General features: G+C 42.4%; 1 protein-coding gene across 4 annotated transcripts in view; it reads right to left on the bottom strand.

Moving 5' to 3' along the window:
* FAM168B (family with sequence similarity 168 member B) overlaps positions 1-13,720 on the bottom strand; it is a 37,776-nt gene extending 24,056 nt beyond the window's left edge. For 2 of the 4 annotated variants that reach the window (XM_039217641.1, XM_039217638.1), the window contains exons 1-2: positions 13,478-13,720; positions 6,361-6,441 (exon numbers count right to left, since the gene is read on the bottom strand). In XM_039217641.1, coding sequence (XP_039073572.1) covers positions 6,361-6,430 — 70 coding nt within the window. In that variant the 5' untranslated portion in view covers positions 6,431-6,441; positions 13,478-13,720. Of the gene's footprint in view, positions 1-6,360; positions 6,442-13,163; positions 13,314-13,477 lie in introns of those variants that run through there. The other 2 variants (XM_039217639.1, XM_039217640.1) reach the window with 2 other exon arrangements.
* Positions 13,721-16,181: the final 2,461 nt, after the last annotated feature.

Genomic DNA, 16,181 nt, shown 5'->3' on the forward strand with positions numbered 1-16,181 from the left:
GAAGACATGGATAGAACTGCCAACTACCACTACACTGATCCCATTTCTAACATCAGACTGGCAAAAATCCAAAAGCTGAAAACACACTTTGTTGGCAAGGCTGTGGGGAAACCACCATCTATCTCACACGCTTCTGGTAGGAATATAAAACAATAAAAATCCTGTGGAAGGGAAATCGTCAGTATTTTAAAAATTACGTATTCGTTTACTCTCTCAACCAGCAATCCCATCTCAAAGAATCCACCGTGGAAATAATTCCCACAATCAACATAAGGTGCAATATTGCTGGAATACCAAAATACTTCAAACATCTATCCAAAGAACTGGTTGAATGAACTCTGGAAACTCCACAAGATACAAGATTACACAGCAGCATTATGTAAAATATAAAAAAGAACAAGGCAAACCTTGTGAACCAACGTGGAATGACTCCTATAATATCTTAAGTTGACAAAGCAAAGTGAACACCACCACCTGCATCTCTATTCCAGAAAAGAACCCTCTGTTCAGCCATGAGGAGTATGTGGGCTGACTCCCAAGGAGACTTCTGCCTAATGAGGGCCTCCTTTAACCACCAATACTTCCCTCATGGCTCTCCCAAGAGCTGGTTAAGACTTCAGCAACTGTAGCACAGTCCTGAAGCTCTCTACCTCATTCTGCTTCCTCTTCATTAGATCTTTCTCAAGTGTTATCCTTCCCCCCAAAATGCCCACTTCTAATTCCATCTGTGTCCATTACCTTTTGTGTAACAGAAAGAGACATGAGAATATATGGACATGTTGGTGTGGGGGCATGCTATGAACTGAAGGTTTGTGTCCCCTCCAAAATTTGTATGTTCAAACTCTAATCTCCAAATGTGATGACATTTGAAGGTACTCAATTAAGATAATTATTTCACAGTGTATACATATATTAAATCATCATTTATACCTTTAAAAATATCATGCTGTACAAACTAAATATATGTAATTTTTATTTGTCAATCATACTTCAATTAAGCTGGGTTGAAAAAAAAAAGCTCAATCAGCATGCTATCCTGCCTCACAAAGGAAGACGTCAACTGGATCACCTACAAGTCTTATTTATTTAATTTACATCCAAGTTAGTTAGCATATAGTGCAATAATAACTTCAGGGGTAGAATCCAGTGATTTATCCCCTACATTTAACGCCCAGTGCTCATCTCAACAAGTGTTCTCCCCAGTGCCCCTTGCCAGTTAGCCCATCCTCCCACTCAAAACCCTTCCAGCAACCCTGTTTTCGGTATTTAAGACTCTTGTGGTCTGTCCCCCTCCCTATATTATTTTTGCTTCCCCTCTCATGTTCATCTGTTTTGTATTTTAAATTCCACATATGAAGGAAGTCATATTTGTCTTGCCCTAATTTCGTTTAGTATAATACATTCTAGTTCCATCCACGTTGTTGCAAACGGCAAGATTTCATTCCTTTTTATTGCTGAGTATTCCATTATACCTATTTACATACACACACACACACACACACACACACACGTATCACATCTTCTTTATCAATCATCAGTTGATGGACATTTGGTCTCTTTCCATACTTTGGCTACTGTCGATAGCACTGCTGTAACACTGGGGTGCCACGTGCCCCTTCGAATCAGCAATCCTGTATCCTCTGGATAAATACCTAGTAGTGCAATTGCTGGGTCATAGGTTAGTTCCATTTTTAATTTTCTGACGAACTCCCATGCTGTTTTCCAGAGTGGCTGTACCAGTTTGCATTCCCACCAGCAGTGCAAAAGGGTTATTTCTCCACATCCTTGCCAACATCTGTTGTTGCCTGAATTGTTAATTTTAGCCATTCTGAAAAGTGAGAGATGGTATCTCGTGGTTTTGATTTGTATTTATTTCCCTGATGATGAGTGATGTTGAGCATTTTTTCATGTGTCTGTCAGCCAACTGGATTTTTTCTTTGGAGAAGTGTCTATTCATGTCTTTTGCCCATTTCTTCACTGGATTATTTGTTTTTTGGGTGTTGAATTTGATAAATTCTTTACAGATTTTGCATACTAACCCTTTATCCGATGCCATTTGCAAATATCTTCTCTCATTTCATCAGCTGCCTTTTAGTTTTGCTTATTGTTTTCTTTGCCATGCAAAAGCTTTTTATCTTGATGAGGTACCAATAGTTCACTTTTGCTTTTGTTTCCCTTGCCTCCGGAAACATGTTGAATAGGAAACTGCTGCAACTGAGGTCAAAGAGGTTTTTGCCTGCTTTCGCCTCTAGGATTTTAATGGCTTCCTGTCTTAGATCTTTCATCCAGTTTGAATTTGTTTTTGTGTATAATGTAAGAAAGTGGTCCAGGTTCATTCTATTGCATGTCACTGTCCAGTTCTCCCAGCACCATTTGCTAAAGAGACTTCCTTTAATTTTTTTTTTTTTTTAATATTTTTATTTATTTCTAGGAGAGAGAGAGACAGCGTGAGCAGGGGAGGGTCAGAGAGAGAGGGAGTCACAGACTGAAACAGGCTCCAGGCTCTGAGCCGGCAGTCAGCACAGAGCCCGACGCGGGGCTCGAACTCACAAACCGCGAGATCATGACCTAAGCGAAAGTCGGACGCTTAACCGACTAAGCCACCCAGGCTCCCCTAAAGAGACTTCCTTTATTCCATTGGATATTCTTTCCTGCTTTGTCAAAGATCAGTTGGGGCGCCTGGTGGCTCAGTCAATGAGCATTCAACTTTGGCTCAGGTCACAATCTCACAGTTCGTGGGTTCAAGCCCCATGTTGGGCTCTGTGCTGTCAACTTAGAGTCTGGAGCCTACTTCAGATTCTGTGTCTCCCTCTCTCTGTATCCCTTCCCTGCTTGTTTTCTGTCTGTCTGTCTGTCTCTCTCTCTCTCTCAAAAACAAACAATAAAGAAAAAAAAAGATTAGTTGGCCATATGTTCGTGGATCCCTTTCTGGGTTGCCTATACTGTTCATTTGATCTGTGTGTCTATGTGTCTCTTCTTATGCCAGTACCATACTGTCTTGATGATTACAGCTTTCTAATACATCTTGAAGTCCGGAATTGTGATGCCTCCAGCCTTAGTGTTCTTTCTCAGGATAGCTTTGGCTATGTGGGGTTTTTTTCTGGTTTCATACAAATTAGGATTGTTTGTTCTAGCTCTGTGAAGAATGCTGGTGTTTGATAGGGACTTTGATAGGTTTGACAGGTTTTGATAGGGACTGCCCACCTACAATTCTTAATACACTGTGTATTACATTGAATGAAAAAACAGTAGATATGCCGAGACAGGACCACATGGCTGAGAAACAAACACAAAAAGGGACAAACTAACAACAGAAACAGACCCACAGGTGATTCACAGACTGCAGTCACCAAACAAGGTCTTTAAAATAGCTGTGATTAGTACGTTGGAAAAAAGAGAACATGGGAGTTCATGAAAAAATTCAATTCAATAAATGTATTTTATAGCTAACTGGAGAAGAAATAGCAGATTAGTGAAATGGAAGCAGATTAGTACAAAATATCCACATTAAAGCTTAGAGAGGAAAAAAATGTAAAAGATAAAAAAGATGCAAAAGACAAGACACAAAGTAAAATGATTGAATACACTTGTAAATGTAAGTCCCAAGAGAGAAGGAAGCAAGAAAAAAAATACATGAAGAGTCACTCCTATTTTGAAAAAAAAATAAACCTACTGAGGCGGTTTCCAGTGTTACTGAAACACACACTCACTATTGTCTATGGCTGCTTTTGTTCTGGAAAGTCGCAGTTGTGTAGCTTTAACAGAGACCCACAAAGCCTAAATTATATACTACATCCGGACCTTTACATAAAGTGTGCCAATCCCTGCTTTTGACCAACCAAAGAACAGGAACAGAATTTAGGTGCCTTGCACAGAACTGGAATATGAAAGGCAACGATGTTTTATTACTCTCAGGCAATACTAATACCACAGAGTTTTGCCAATTTCCCTTGCTCCAGATCCACCTAGGATTCTCCTCAACTATTTGACATTCTATTTAAACTAGTCTGATGACTTAAAGACAGTAAGTCTTATTACTAAATTTCCCTTTATCAATTCCAGAAAATTCTGTCACTCCTTTTCTTCTAGTCTCTCTATTCAACCTTTTGGAGCTCTTAATTCTCTCCAAATCTTCTCATTCTGACATCTTGATTTCTCAACTGCTCTCCTATAGCCCTCCCCTGCTTTCCTTATTTGATATCCTGGTTCCCCCATTTAGCAGTGTTTTACCTGCAATTTAACCTGATGTTTTTTCAAATGGCATTCCTTTTTAAGTTCCTTTGGTTCCTTATGTTCCCTACTCAGTGTCTTATTCCCCTCTTATATTCTGATTCTTTCTTTTAGATCTTCAACTATTCTAAACTTGTTTATGTGATGTGGTTTCTACTTGATGTTCTACCTCTGCAGTCTATCATGACTGGTGACTCTTTTTTTTTTTTTTAATATTTTTATTTATTTCTAGGGGAGAGAGCGCCAGCGTGAGCAGGGGAGGGTCAGAGAGAGAGGGAGATACAGACTCTGAAACAGGCTCCAGGCTCTGAGCTGGCAGTCAGCACAGAGCCCGACGCGGGGCTCGAACCCACGAACCACGAGATCATGAGCTAAGCGAAAGTCGGACGCTTAACCGACTAAGCCACCCAGGCGCCCCATCATGACTGGTGACTCTTACTTGCATTGTTAACAGGCAGAATTTTGTGGAAAACTCACATAACCTGGAATGTGAACATATGCCTCTAGAGCAGTTCTGCATTTGCTGCTGTTAGGTGCTTGGGGGTAATGCAGGCTGCAGACCACTTTTTATGTTAGTTTCTCAATTATGGACCCCCTGGTAAGTTTGAGTAATACACAGTAGAGCCTCCAACATCCCTGACTAGTTATAAAGTCTTAGGAAAGATTTCCCCCTTCCTAGAGCCCAAGCAGAAATAAAATTCCCTGGTGGAGCCAGTGAAAGAATTGTTTTAGTCTACCTCTTCCCTGGGAGTATGACCCTCAGGAGGAACAAGATTGATGAGGGGTGCCACTCCCAATTCTCAGCCTCACAACAGCCTAAGGCCTCACTTTCTGTCCCCATGTGGCTTGTTAAAACCAACAATTAGCAAATGCACCTAGGACAAGCTCATTATGAGTTCAATGGCCAAATGCACTGGTTTTTATGTCACTTTCATATTTAGCTACAGATATTTTGCTCACTACCCTGCCAAGTTCAGTTATTTTTAAAATGTTTTATTCAGTTTTTTATAAAGTATTTATTTTTGAGAGAGAGCACACAAGCAGGGGAGGGAGACAAAGATCTGAAACAGGCTCCCACTGACAGGAGAGAAACCAAAGTGAGACCTGAACTCACTAACCGTAAGTTCATGACCTAGGCCGAAGTTGGATACTTAAACCCACTGAGCCACCCAGGCGACCCTAAATGTTTTACTGAATTTTCTAGAGTTTTTTTAGCAACAGGATTTTAAGGGTATCTGTTCCACCATATTATCAAAATCCACAAAACAATTTTAACATTATAAATAATTGCTCCTTGAGGTGCCTGGGTGGCTTGGTGGATTGGGCAACCGACTCTTGATTTTGGCTCAGGTTATGATCCCAGGGTCATGGGATCCAGCCCTGAGTTAGGCACCACACTAAGGTTAGAGCTTGCGTAAGATTTTCTCTCTCCCCCTCTGCCCACCTCTCCTGCTCACATGCATTCTCTAAAATAAAAAAATTAAAAATAAATAAAATTTAAAAATTAAAAAAAAATCAAATTATCCCATGTTGGATGTCACCAACTAGGATGATCATTGCTGTGTTGAACCAACCAGCTCCTACTCCCCCAAATTTGCTTTACTGCCTCCCTCAAGGCCCAAGTTTGACTAGCTGACTCCAATAAGGGAAGAATATGCCTAAGACCTAAATTAATCAGTAGAATCTCCTCCTTGGCCCAGGGACAGAAGCTGAGTGCAATCAGAACACACCCCAGGACTGGTCTGAAAAGAGAACAAGAAGCCCCAGGAAGGGTTCCTGTAGAGCAGATACAGAGAGGCTCATAGCAGGTATACTACTGGGAGGGGCTGAACACCAGAGAGAGACCACAATGGGGAGAAGTGTAACCCATGATCAACACTAAGCCAATCCTGAGGAAGTGAAGCTGAGTCCAGGAGGCAGAAGCTAGATCCCAGTACCACCTGCTGGAGCCACCAGATCAAGCTTTGACCAGTCAGTCCTAGCTCCTGATTTTTCAGTTCCATGAGCCAAAACATTTTCTTCCTTGTGTAATTCACATTGAGCTAGGTTTGTCAATTCAAAGCATTCTTAGTGACATGGCAATTTACTGGGTGTTCAAAGTTCTGTAACAAAACAAAATACTTGGCTTACCTGGATAACCAATTCCTTTGGCATTTGCATAGGGAACCCCAGAAGAACCAGGGCTATAAACAGGATTCATGATTTCAAGAACTAAAAAGGAAAAAAAAAAACAAAAAAAAAAACAGAACAGTGATTTAGCCAAACACTTTTTTCTCCAGTTTATCTCCAACATCAGTCTCAAAAGAGCAAATAGCAAGAGTCCCTCCTCAGATTGTCTACTAAAACCAAAGCATTTCAAGCTGCTGCCAATCAATTTAGCAAAGAAAGGCCAGAAGTCCTGATGAGCACCCCCCTAACACTGTAAACTTTCCTTCACAGCTTCTTCAGTCCACAGGAAGCTAAGGGAAAAAGTGCTCTATGGCCCTGCTTAAAACAGTGAGAAAATGTCCTTATAATTTAAATGTCCCTGTAACAAAGAATAGTTAAGTAAACCAGATCTATTCAGAATATGAAATATTACACAGCTACTTTTTAAAATATTTAAGAACATGACTGACACATGTTATATGAAAAAAGGAAGGGACCGATGCTGCATTATTTAGTATGATCTCAAATCTGCACCCACATGTAGTATGTAGTATACATACAACACAAACAGAAAAGGTCTGGGAGAACATAAAAATATGAACAGAGGCTGTCTCTAGATGGGGTGGGGTTAGTGTTCTTTTTGCACTTTTCTGTTTATTAAATAACTTTGGTGAAATATATATTTTCTTAAAAGACAAATCAGCTACAAACCAGCAACTCTATTAACCCATCCAATGTTTTCTCATAAACTTTACCCTGTAAAGTTCAACTTACACAGCTACAACCATGAATTTACTTTCCTCAATAGAAACATGATTCTCATTGGTATCTTCAGCAAGCTCCTCTGAATTCTATCACCCAATGTATTCTGAAAGTGAGTTCAATTAATACTATTCTGTATTCATCATCCAGTAAGTCACTCACTGATTTACACTGCAGTAAGGATTATGGGAGATCTTAAATTTAAAAATAAAACAGCACAGGTTGGGGGGATGGCAGGCAACAGGTATAAGGGAATTCTCTGTACTTTCCAATCAATTTTACTGTGAACCTAAAACTGCTCTTAAAAAGTCTACTGTAGGAGCGCCTGGGTGGCTCAGTCGGTTAAGCGTCCAACTTCAGCTAAGGTCATGATCTCACCATTCGTGGGTTCGAGCCCCACGTCGGGCTCTGTGCTGACAGCCAGCCCAGAGCCTGGAGCCTGCTTCAGACTCTGTGTCTCCCTCTCTCTCTGTACCTCCCTTGCTCACACTCTAGCGCTCTCTCTCTCAAAAAATAAATGCTAAAAAAAAAAATTAAAAATATACAAATAAATAAAACGTACATATATTTACTTGTTTAGTAAAACACCCTCATCACATCCCCAATAGAAAGTGGCCCCACACAGACAGGGAAAGGGACTTGGTCCTATTTACTGCAATACCTTCAGCAACAATAACAGTGTCTAGTACAAAACAGGTGCAAGTACCTGCTGACTTTCTAAAAAAAACACATACACTTTCAAACACTCTAGGTATCAAATTCCATTACAAAGACATACCACAAAAATTACCTCAAAGCCTCAGCTTACCTGACTCACGTAGCATATTCATAATCAAGCAGCTCAACACACAAAAAAATAATTAAGGTCCTTCCCATCCTTAACCTTTGTAATAAGCTCTAGTCTAAATTAGGAATAAATGAGGAATATTTGTGATTCAGATACTCATTATCTGAAGAACTAATTTTTTTTTAAACTTCTAAACCACAAGGCGGGTGCCAACTTTACCATGACATCCACAGTTACAGCTAAGAGATAAGTCTAGATCAGTACGGGCCAACAGTACTCTCTCCAACTATGAGGATGCTCTCTATGCCTTCCGATATGGCAGCCATTGGCTAAAAGTAACTACTGAGCACCCAAAATATGGCTTGGCTACTGCAGAATCTGATTTTTAAATTTTATCTGACTCAAATTTATTTTTTTTAAGTTTGTTTATTTATGTAATCTCTATACTCAAGTGAGACCTGAACTCAGGACCCTGAGATCAAGAGTTGCACACTCCTCTGACTGAGCCAGTCAGGCACCTTCAACTTAAACTTAAATAGTCATTTGAGGCTAGAGGCTATCATAATGGACAGTACATGTCTACAACATAGATGAGAGAAAATAATAGGAAGGCACAGAAAGCAAGCAGGAGAATTAATTATGTATTTTATCCCACAGTTTAAGAATAAGCAAACTGGCAAAAAAATAAATTGGCAACTGCCAATCCCTATTATCCTGCACTTTTAACCCATTCTTAGTGGATGTACAACATAAGAATTGTGGAAGCCCTCACAAATGCTATTTATCTCTGTAGTTCGACTATGATCTCTCAAGAATGTGCATACTTTCCAAAACTGTTTCTCTATTCAGTGCCAGGATCTAATTTCATTTTTTCAACTGAATTCAAGATAAGCAAAGCACTATGCAAAGGCCACAGAGAGAAAAAAAAAAAAAAAAAAAAACACCAAGTCCCAGTCCCAGTTCTGAGTTTACAATTGAGGAAGGTGCTGTCCAATTGAACTTTCTGTGAAGAAAACATATGGTACTCTGTCCATGTAAAGTAGCCACTAATGGCTTGCTAGTGAACACTTGAAATGTGGCTCACACACGTAAGGAACTGCATTTTAGTTTAACTTCAACAGTCACACCTACGTGACGGCTATTGTACTGGACGACCCAGTCCTAAAATACAAAAGACATGAATAATGATGATATACAGCAAACACTAGTAATAACCACATTAAGAACCATAAAAGAATAAATTGTTCTGAGGGGGTGAGGAGAACAAAAATTCAACAGGTGAGGGGGGGAAATGAATGTACAGAAAAAACTTGACTATAGAGGTGGTATTTCCAACAGGCTCTAAACAAGTAGGATCCCAAAAAGTCATAGAAATAAGAAAATGCAAGATGCACTTCAGGAATATTGGGCAACTGGACTTGTAGGAAATCAGCAAATATGGTTATGGAAGTGGGGCTGAATAGGAGATGTATTCAAGTAGGCAATGAAGCTTACGAACAGCATAGCAATTTAACACAAAACTTGCCATATGACCTGGTAATTCTACACCTTGGTAAATACTCAAGAGAAATGAAAACATACATCCACACAAAAATTTGTACACAAATGTTTATAACATTATTCATAACAGCCAAAAATTTTATTTTTATTTAAAAAAAATTTTTAATGTTTCGTTTATTTTTGAGAGACAGAGAGAGAGAGGGTGAGCAGGGGAGGGTCAGAGAGAGAGGGAGAGACACAGAATCCGAAGCAGGTTCCAGGCTCTGAGCTGCCAGTACAGAGCCTGACGCGGGGCTCGAACCCAAGAACCATGAGATCATGACCTGATCCAAAGCTGGACACTCAACCGACTGAGCCACCCAGGCTCCCCAATACTAGCCAAAATTTTTAAATAACTCAGGAAAGCACTGAATAACATAAAGCTCTCCTGCCATAAGGATCTCACTGCAAACCAATAACACAGTTCTACTATGCATTTGCCACTAAAAATGTACAGAATTGCACTTGAATTCTCAATAGCATAAGTTCCAAACTACTCAGAAGTTATAGTTCCTAAAAGCACTTTTACTTCCCCAGAGGCTAATAATGTTTCCTATAGTGAATGAAAAGTCTTAATGAATTAAAAATTACAGGCTTAGAAAATACAACAAGATTGATGAAAGAAAATGATGCACTTCCCTCTCTTATTCAATAAAAAGGCCTGAATAATATAAAGACGAAGTCTGTGAATTAATGTCAAAAGGTTCTTAAGTTACTTATTCAAAAACTGAGATTCCTCCAAAATTCTGAGCCTCAAGGATAGGGAAAATAATTTTCTTAGCTCTTTCTCCTTGCATTTCACCAATGGTTGGCATACAGGTAGCTTATGTGTATCTTCTGAATATTATTGAATAGAAGAACTAACAAAAAATATAACTTTTCACAGCAATGAATATGAAATTGAGAGGCGCCTGACTGGCTCAGTCAGGAGAGCATGTGACTCTTGATCTCTAGGTTGAGTTTATGCCTCATATTCGGCACAGAGCTTACTTTAAAACAAACAAACAAACAAAACCACGAAGCTCAGACATTTATCATTTATTTAAAATATAACTCAAAATTTAGGGGCATCTGGGTGGCTCAGTCAGCTGAGCATGTGATTCTTGCTTTTGGTTCAGGTCATGATCTCAGTCTGTGAGGCTGAGCCTGGCACCAGGCTTTGCACTTAGAGCTCAGAGCCTGCCTGAGGGGATTCTCTCCCTCTCTCTCTCAAACTAAAGTTAAAAAATATGTAACTCAGAATTGTTGAAACACTTCTATTTATTCATTAGTGAATATGAAAGCTGGACCCACTGGCCAATCTTATCATCATTACAAGTCAAACTATTTAATACTACATACATCCTCATGTGATAAATTAATTCTGCATCACCTAAGGGGTACTGCTACAAAACACACTACAGTCTGAATCTATAGATCCTATACATTCAACTTCTAGTTTACAGACAAAGATACTGGAGGAACAGAATGGACAATACCCTGAAGCAATCAGAAAAACTAAAAGAGGGCATTTTAAAAATCAAATGATCCAGTTTTTTCAGTAAGTCAATGGTCTAAAAAAAGATAGAGGGGTGGGGAGGGCAGATCTAGATTCAAATAGATTTAGACATACAAGCCATTAGGTGGATTTTGTTAGGATTTTGATTTATATTGAAAAAAAACTGTAAAAAGATTTTAGTTATAAAAATAACTGTCCTCTAGAATGCCCCAACTTTTGGGTTTGTCTGATTGCTCCATGGTGTTGTTCATCCTATTCCTTTATTTTCTCCGTAAACTAGAAGTTGGATGTATAGGATCTATAGATTCATACGGTAATGTTTTTTGTAGCAGTACCCCTTAGGTGATGCAGAGTAATTCTATCACATGAGGATGCATGTAGTGTTAAAACAGTTTGACTTGTTATGATGATGTTAAGATTGGCCAGTGGGTTCAGCTTTCATATCTAACTAATCAAATATAAAAAAATTTAAAGTGTGCACACTCATTCTCCCTCAAAATAAACTTTTTTTTTTTTAAGAGGAGAAAATTTTCAACTCCCTCAAACTCTACCTTCACTCCTGAGGTAGAAATCGGAAGAAATTCTTGTATTTCTGCACAGGACTGGTGACTTCAAAGACATACCTGTACAATGGAACACAGGCATAAGAAAAATAACTATCACTCTACTACACTGGTGTATTGTTTTAAAAGTGCTCTCGGGGAGCCTGGGTGGCTCAGTCGGTTAAGCATCAGACTTCGGCTCACCATTCATGGGTTCGAGCCCCGCGCTGGGCTCTGTGCTGACAGCTAGCTCAGAGCCTGGGGAGCCTGCTTCACGTTCTGTATCTCCCTCTATCTCTGACCCTCCCCTGCTCATACTGTCTCTCTCTCAGAAATAAATTAAAAAATATATTTTTAAAGTGCTCTCAACTGATCTAGGAAAAGAAGCTGTTTATGTGAGAAATAAAACTTCCCTTTAAACTACAGAATATATAAAAAATTAAAATATTTTAAAATGCACATAAATTCTTATTTTCCAATTCTAATCCTCTATCTCTACCAGTTTTCTCAGTGTTTGAAAATTCAAGGAATTTTGGCATTACAATTTTTAAAGTGGAAATGAGCTGAAGGCAGATGTAGAGCAGAACAGTAACTAAAAATCTTAACAAATTTATCAGGGCCTGAAAAGAAGGCAGGAGCAGCATCAGCAGCAGATGGTGCTTCCTCCTGAGTTGCAGGTAATTGCCTCAGACACATATCCCAATCTTTCCACTATTTCCAGGGTCAGGAGCCAGGAGGAGGGGATGCTACCTGCTCAACACTTTTAGCAATCGCTGCACAAGGACACCCAACAGAAGGCACTGGCAGCTGGCTCGGCTGTCTCCAACTCTTAAGGCCTTCAGGACCGCTACCAAACCTTAGCTTCCATCTACTCACAAACACGACTAAAGATAAGTAACCACGCTCCCACCAAAGCCAGCCCACTTTAAAGCTTAAGAGAAATCCTCAAGATGCACTACAGTAGCTTCAGCATTAGAAAAAGTCCAATTGGCTGTCGAAGCAAAAATAATCCACTACTTCTTTACTTACCAAAGTTGCAAAATGGATCCCTATTATTGTCTACAGAAAAAACTTTTAAACTTTTTCACGTAATTATTTGAGAAAATCATCTCAAATTACACAAGGAGCCTTGAAAATTTAAGGTGTGGGAATGAGACAAACCTTTTCACTTAAAATTTTTTCTTGCATGCCAAAAACACTCCCGAATATTTTTATGTATGACTTTAATAAAACATTAACTCATACGGCCCATTAAGACGCACACTTGAGTACGCAGAAGAAAAACACCGTTTGTGGACTTGCTGCAAAGATACACCTCTTTAAAGTTAACCCAGATTGGGCCACGAAACATCCTTTCTGAAGAAATTAATAAGCCTTTCAAGTTGGAGAGCGAACACGAAGCTTCTGCCAGGCAAACAGAATCATTTTTATTTTGTGGGTAGACAAGGTGACTAGTTTACACATTTGAAATGACTGCAACCACAAGAATCCCAAATCTAAGTTACAGAAAACAACACCCTGCTGCTTCCCCATTTTTCATACGTGTTCCTGACCTGATCTAAGTCGGTCCTTATAAAGGCCCAGAGAACATTCTTGTGCACTGACTCCACCTCTCCCCAGCCACCTGGGTAGCAGTCCCCCGCCGCCCACACCGCACCTGCCCGCGTACCAGTCCGCGCCCAGTTCCGCCTCCCTCGGGCTCCCAGAGGCTAGATCCGTCCCACCGGACAAAGCACAGCCTGGGTTACCGCCGCGGGTGCCGCCAGGCCGTTCCCCCTGCCCGGGCGCCAGGCGACCCCGAGCCGCCGGCCCGACCTTGGCGCCGCCCCAGGCCGGCCGCACAAAGCGCCGCACTTCCGGCCGGGCAGCGACGCCGCCCGAGCCCGCCGCCTGGGCCCGCGCGCGGCCCGGGGCCCGACAGGGCGCAGCGTCCCGCCCCGCCCCCGCCCGGGGGCGCCCGCCCGCACTCACCGCGCCGCGGCGGCGGCGACCTGGGCCTTGGTGACCAGTGCACGCCGGCCCGGGGCGGGCTCGGCGGTGGGGCTCAGCGAGGGGCGAGCGCCGCGGAGGTCTGCTCTGATGCGGGGGCTGAGCCGCGAGGCCCCCGTCTCCGCCGCTGCCGCCGCCTCCCCGGCTCGCGCTTCCAGTCGCTGCGCTCCGCCAGGCCCGCCTCTCCGCAGCCCGCGCTCCCCGCCGACGCTGCGCAGCCACCGAGCCACCGACCTCACTTCCGCCTGGAGCGCGCCGCGGCGAGGACGCGCCGGGCACGTGACTGTATGGCTCCGCCCAGACTGGGGAGGCGGCGTGCGCGCTCCCGCCGGCGTCGAGAGGCGCCCGGATGGAGTCTGCAGGGAGCTGCGCGGCGTGTCACCCCGGGCTGGGCTTCCCGATGGTCGCGGCGTGCGGCGCTGTAGGGAGAGAGGCCTGAGTGGCCGGGGGCACTCGTGGGGACGTCTGTGTTGACCTTTCGGAATAGGTGCTCACTATGGACTACTTTTCCTCGCGTTATTTTTGCCGTTCTAATGCGATACGGAAACGTATTGAAACAGAATCATAGAAGTGGACTAATTTCTTATAAGAAAAAATGTATTTAATTTCGTATTTTTAAAATACCTAAGCTCCTGCCACCGTACTGCAGGAAACTGTGTGTAAATGCAGACGCAAAGGTGCAGTGGCGGTTGGTGTGCTGGCTGTGGTGCCCCATGGTGATAACAGCACAAGGCTCCCTAGGCACCCCAGCCAGGAACTGGTGTAATGTAGGGGCGTGCAGGCGAGGCGAAGTGCTGCCCCACAGAGCAACAGGGAGCCCGGCCTTGAACACCTCATGGAACGTCGCAACGAAGCATGTCCCAGCGACGCGGGGCACCACGTAGAAGCTACGGGCGCTGCATTCACTCTGCAAATCATTGTTTCCTGTGGTCTGCATTCATTAAGTCATTTAATGCTTGTGATAAATCATTTTGCAAATGACAGAATTAAGACACAAAGAGGCTGACAAGCCTTGAAAAACACGCTGTTAGAAAGCCCACTCAGGGTTCAAACCCCAACATCTAGCGTCAGAGCGCTTGCTCTTAAAGGGGTAGTTCTGGGTTTTAGTTTCCCAGAACACCTCTAGCTGCATGCTTGACATTAATAGAACCTCCAAGGTCCCAGCCTGAGCTGAGAGTGAGTCCGCTGTGGAGAGAGCTGGAGGAATCCTGAGGTGCAGGCTGAGATGGGTCTTTTTTAGGGGTCTGAAGAGAACAGGACAACCCTGTGGGCCTGTATTCAACAGAGAGAACGCGGGCAGTTTACCTTGCTGACTGTGCAAAGAACAACCAGATCTGGAGGGACACTCACTACAAACAGTTCCTTAAGACTGTACCTAACATGTCTGTAAGAGTTCGGTGCAGATTAAAGTAGTTGCAAAGGAGGTCCTTTCTGACAAGCTGTAAATGTTGACATTTAAAAAAAAAAACCAAAACCAAAACAATGCTGGGGCGCCTGGGTGGCTCAGTCGGTTGAGCTTCCGACTTTGGCTCAGGTCATGATCTCACAGTTCCTGGGTTCGAGCCCCGCGTCGGGCGCTGTGCTGACAACTCAGCGCCTGGAGCCTGTTTCGGTTTCTTGTCTCCATCTCTCTCTCTGCCCCTCCCCTGCTCATGCTGTGTTTCTCTGTCTCGATAATAATAAACATTAAGAAAATTTTTTAAAAAACAATATTACTTTTTTAAAACTTTTTTACTTATTTCTGAGAGAGAGAGAGACAGTGTGAGCAGGGGAGTGTCTGAGAGAGAGGGAGACACAATCTGAAACAGGCTCCAGGCTCTGAGCTAGTTTTCAGCATAGAGCCCGACACGGGGCTTGAACCCACAAACCATGAGATCAAGACCCGAGCCGAAATCGGACGAGCCGAAGTCGGACACTTAACCGACTGAGCCACCCAGGCGCCCCATAATGTTACTTTTTAAAACATCCTTGAGAATGTAAACACTATGGTAATTCAATTCCTACTTTTTTCCTTTTAAAAATAAATGAGTAAGTTCTGTAACTAAAAATTTAATTGCTCCTTTTTCTCCTTCTTCCACTCCTCCCAAAGAATTTTACCCTAAAATATTTGTGTGTTGAGCATCTTCTCTTTCTTTTTCTTTTAATTTTTTTTTTTTTTAGTTTTATTTCCTTATTTTGAGAGAGCGAGCAAGCTGGTGAGGGGCAGAGAGAGAGAGGGAAAGAGGATCCAAAGCAGTCTCTGCATTGACAGCAGAGAGGCCGAAATGGGGCTCATACTCATAAACCCATCAGATCTTGACCTGAGCTAAAGTCAGATGCTTAACTGACTGAGCCACCCAGATACCCCCTTTTCTTTCTTTCTTTTCTTTCTTTCTTTCTTCTTTCTTTCTTTCTTTCTTTCTTTCTTTCTTTCTTTCTTTCCTTCTTTCTTTTTCTTTCTTTCACTTGTTTCTGTCAGGCTAGCTAGGAAGTGCTCCAAGCCCAAAATCTCAGTGTCTTCACACAACAAAATTCTACTTCTCACTTACACATGAGGTCAAAAGCAGGTGGGATTGCGGCCCCTGGGTGGCTCAGTCAGTTAAGCATCCGACTTCAGCTTGGGTCATGATCTCACGGTTCGTGGGTTCGAGCCCCACATCGGGCTCTGTGCTGACAGCTAGCTCAGAGCCTGGAGCCTGTCGTCGGA

This window comes from Hyaena hyaena, unplaced genomic scaffold, assembly GCF_003009895.1.
Source record: "Hyaena hyaena isolate Hyena2069 unplaced genomic scaffold, ASM300989v1 scaffold_713, whole genome shotgun sequence".
In the NCBI taxonomy this organism is placed as follows: domain Eukaryota; kingdom Metazoa; phylum Chordata; class Mammalia; order Carnivora; family Hyaenidae; genus Hyaena; species Hyaena hyaena.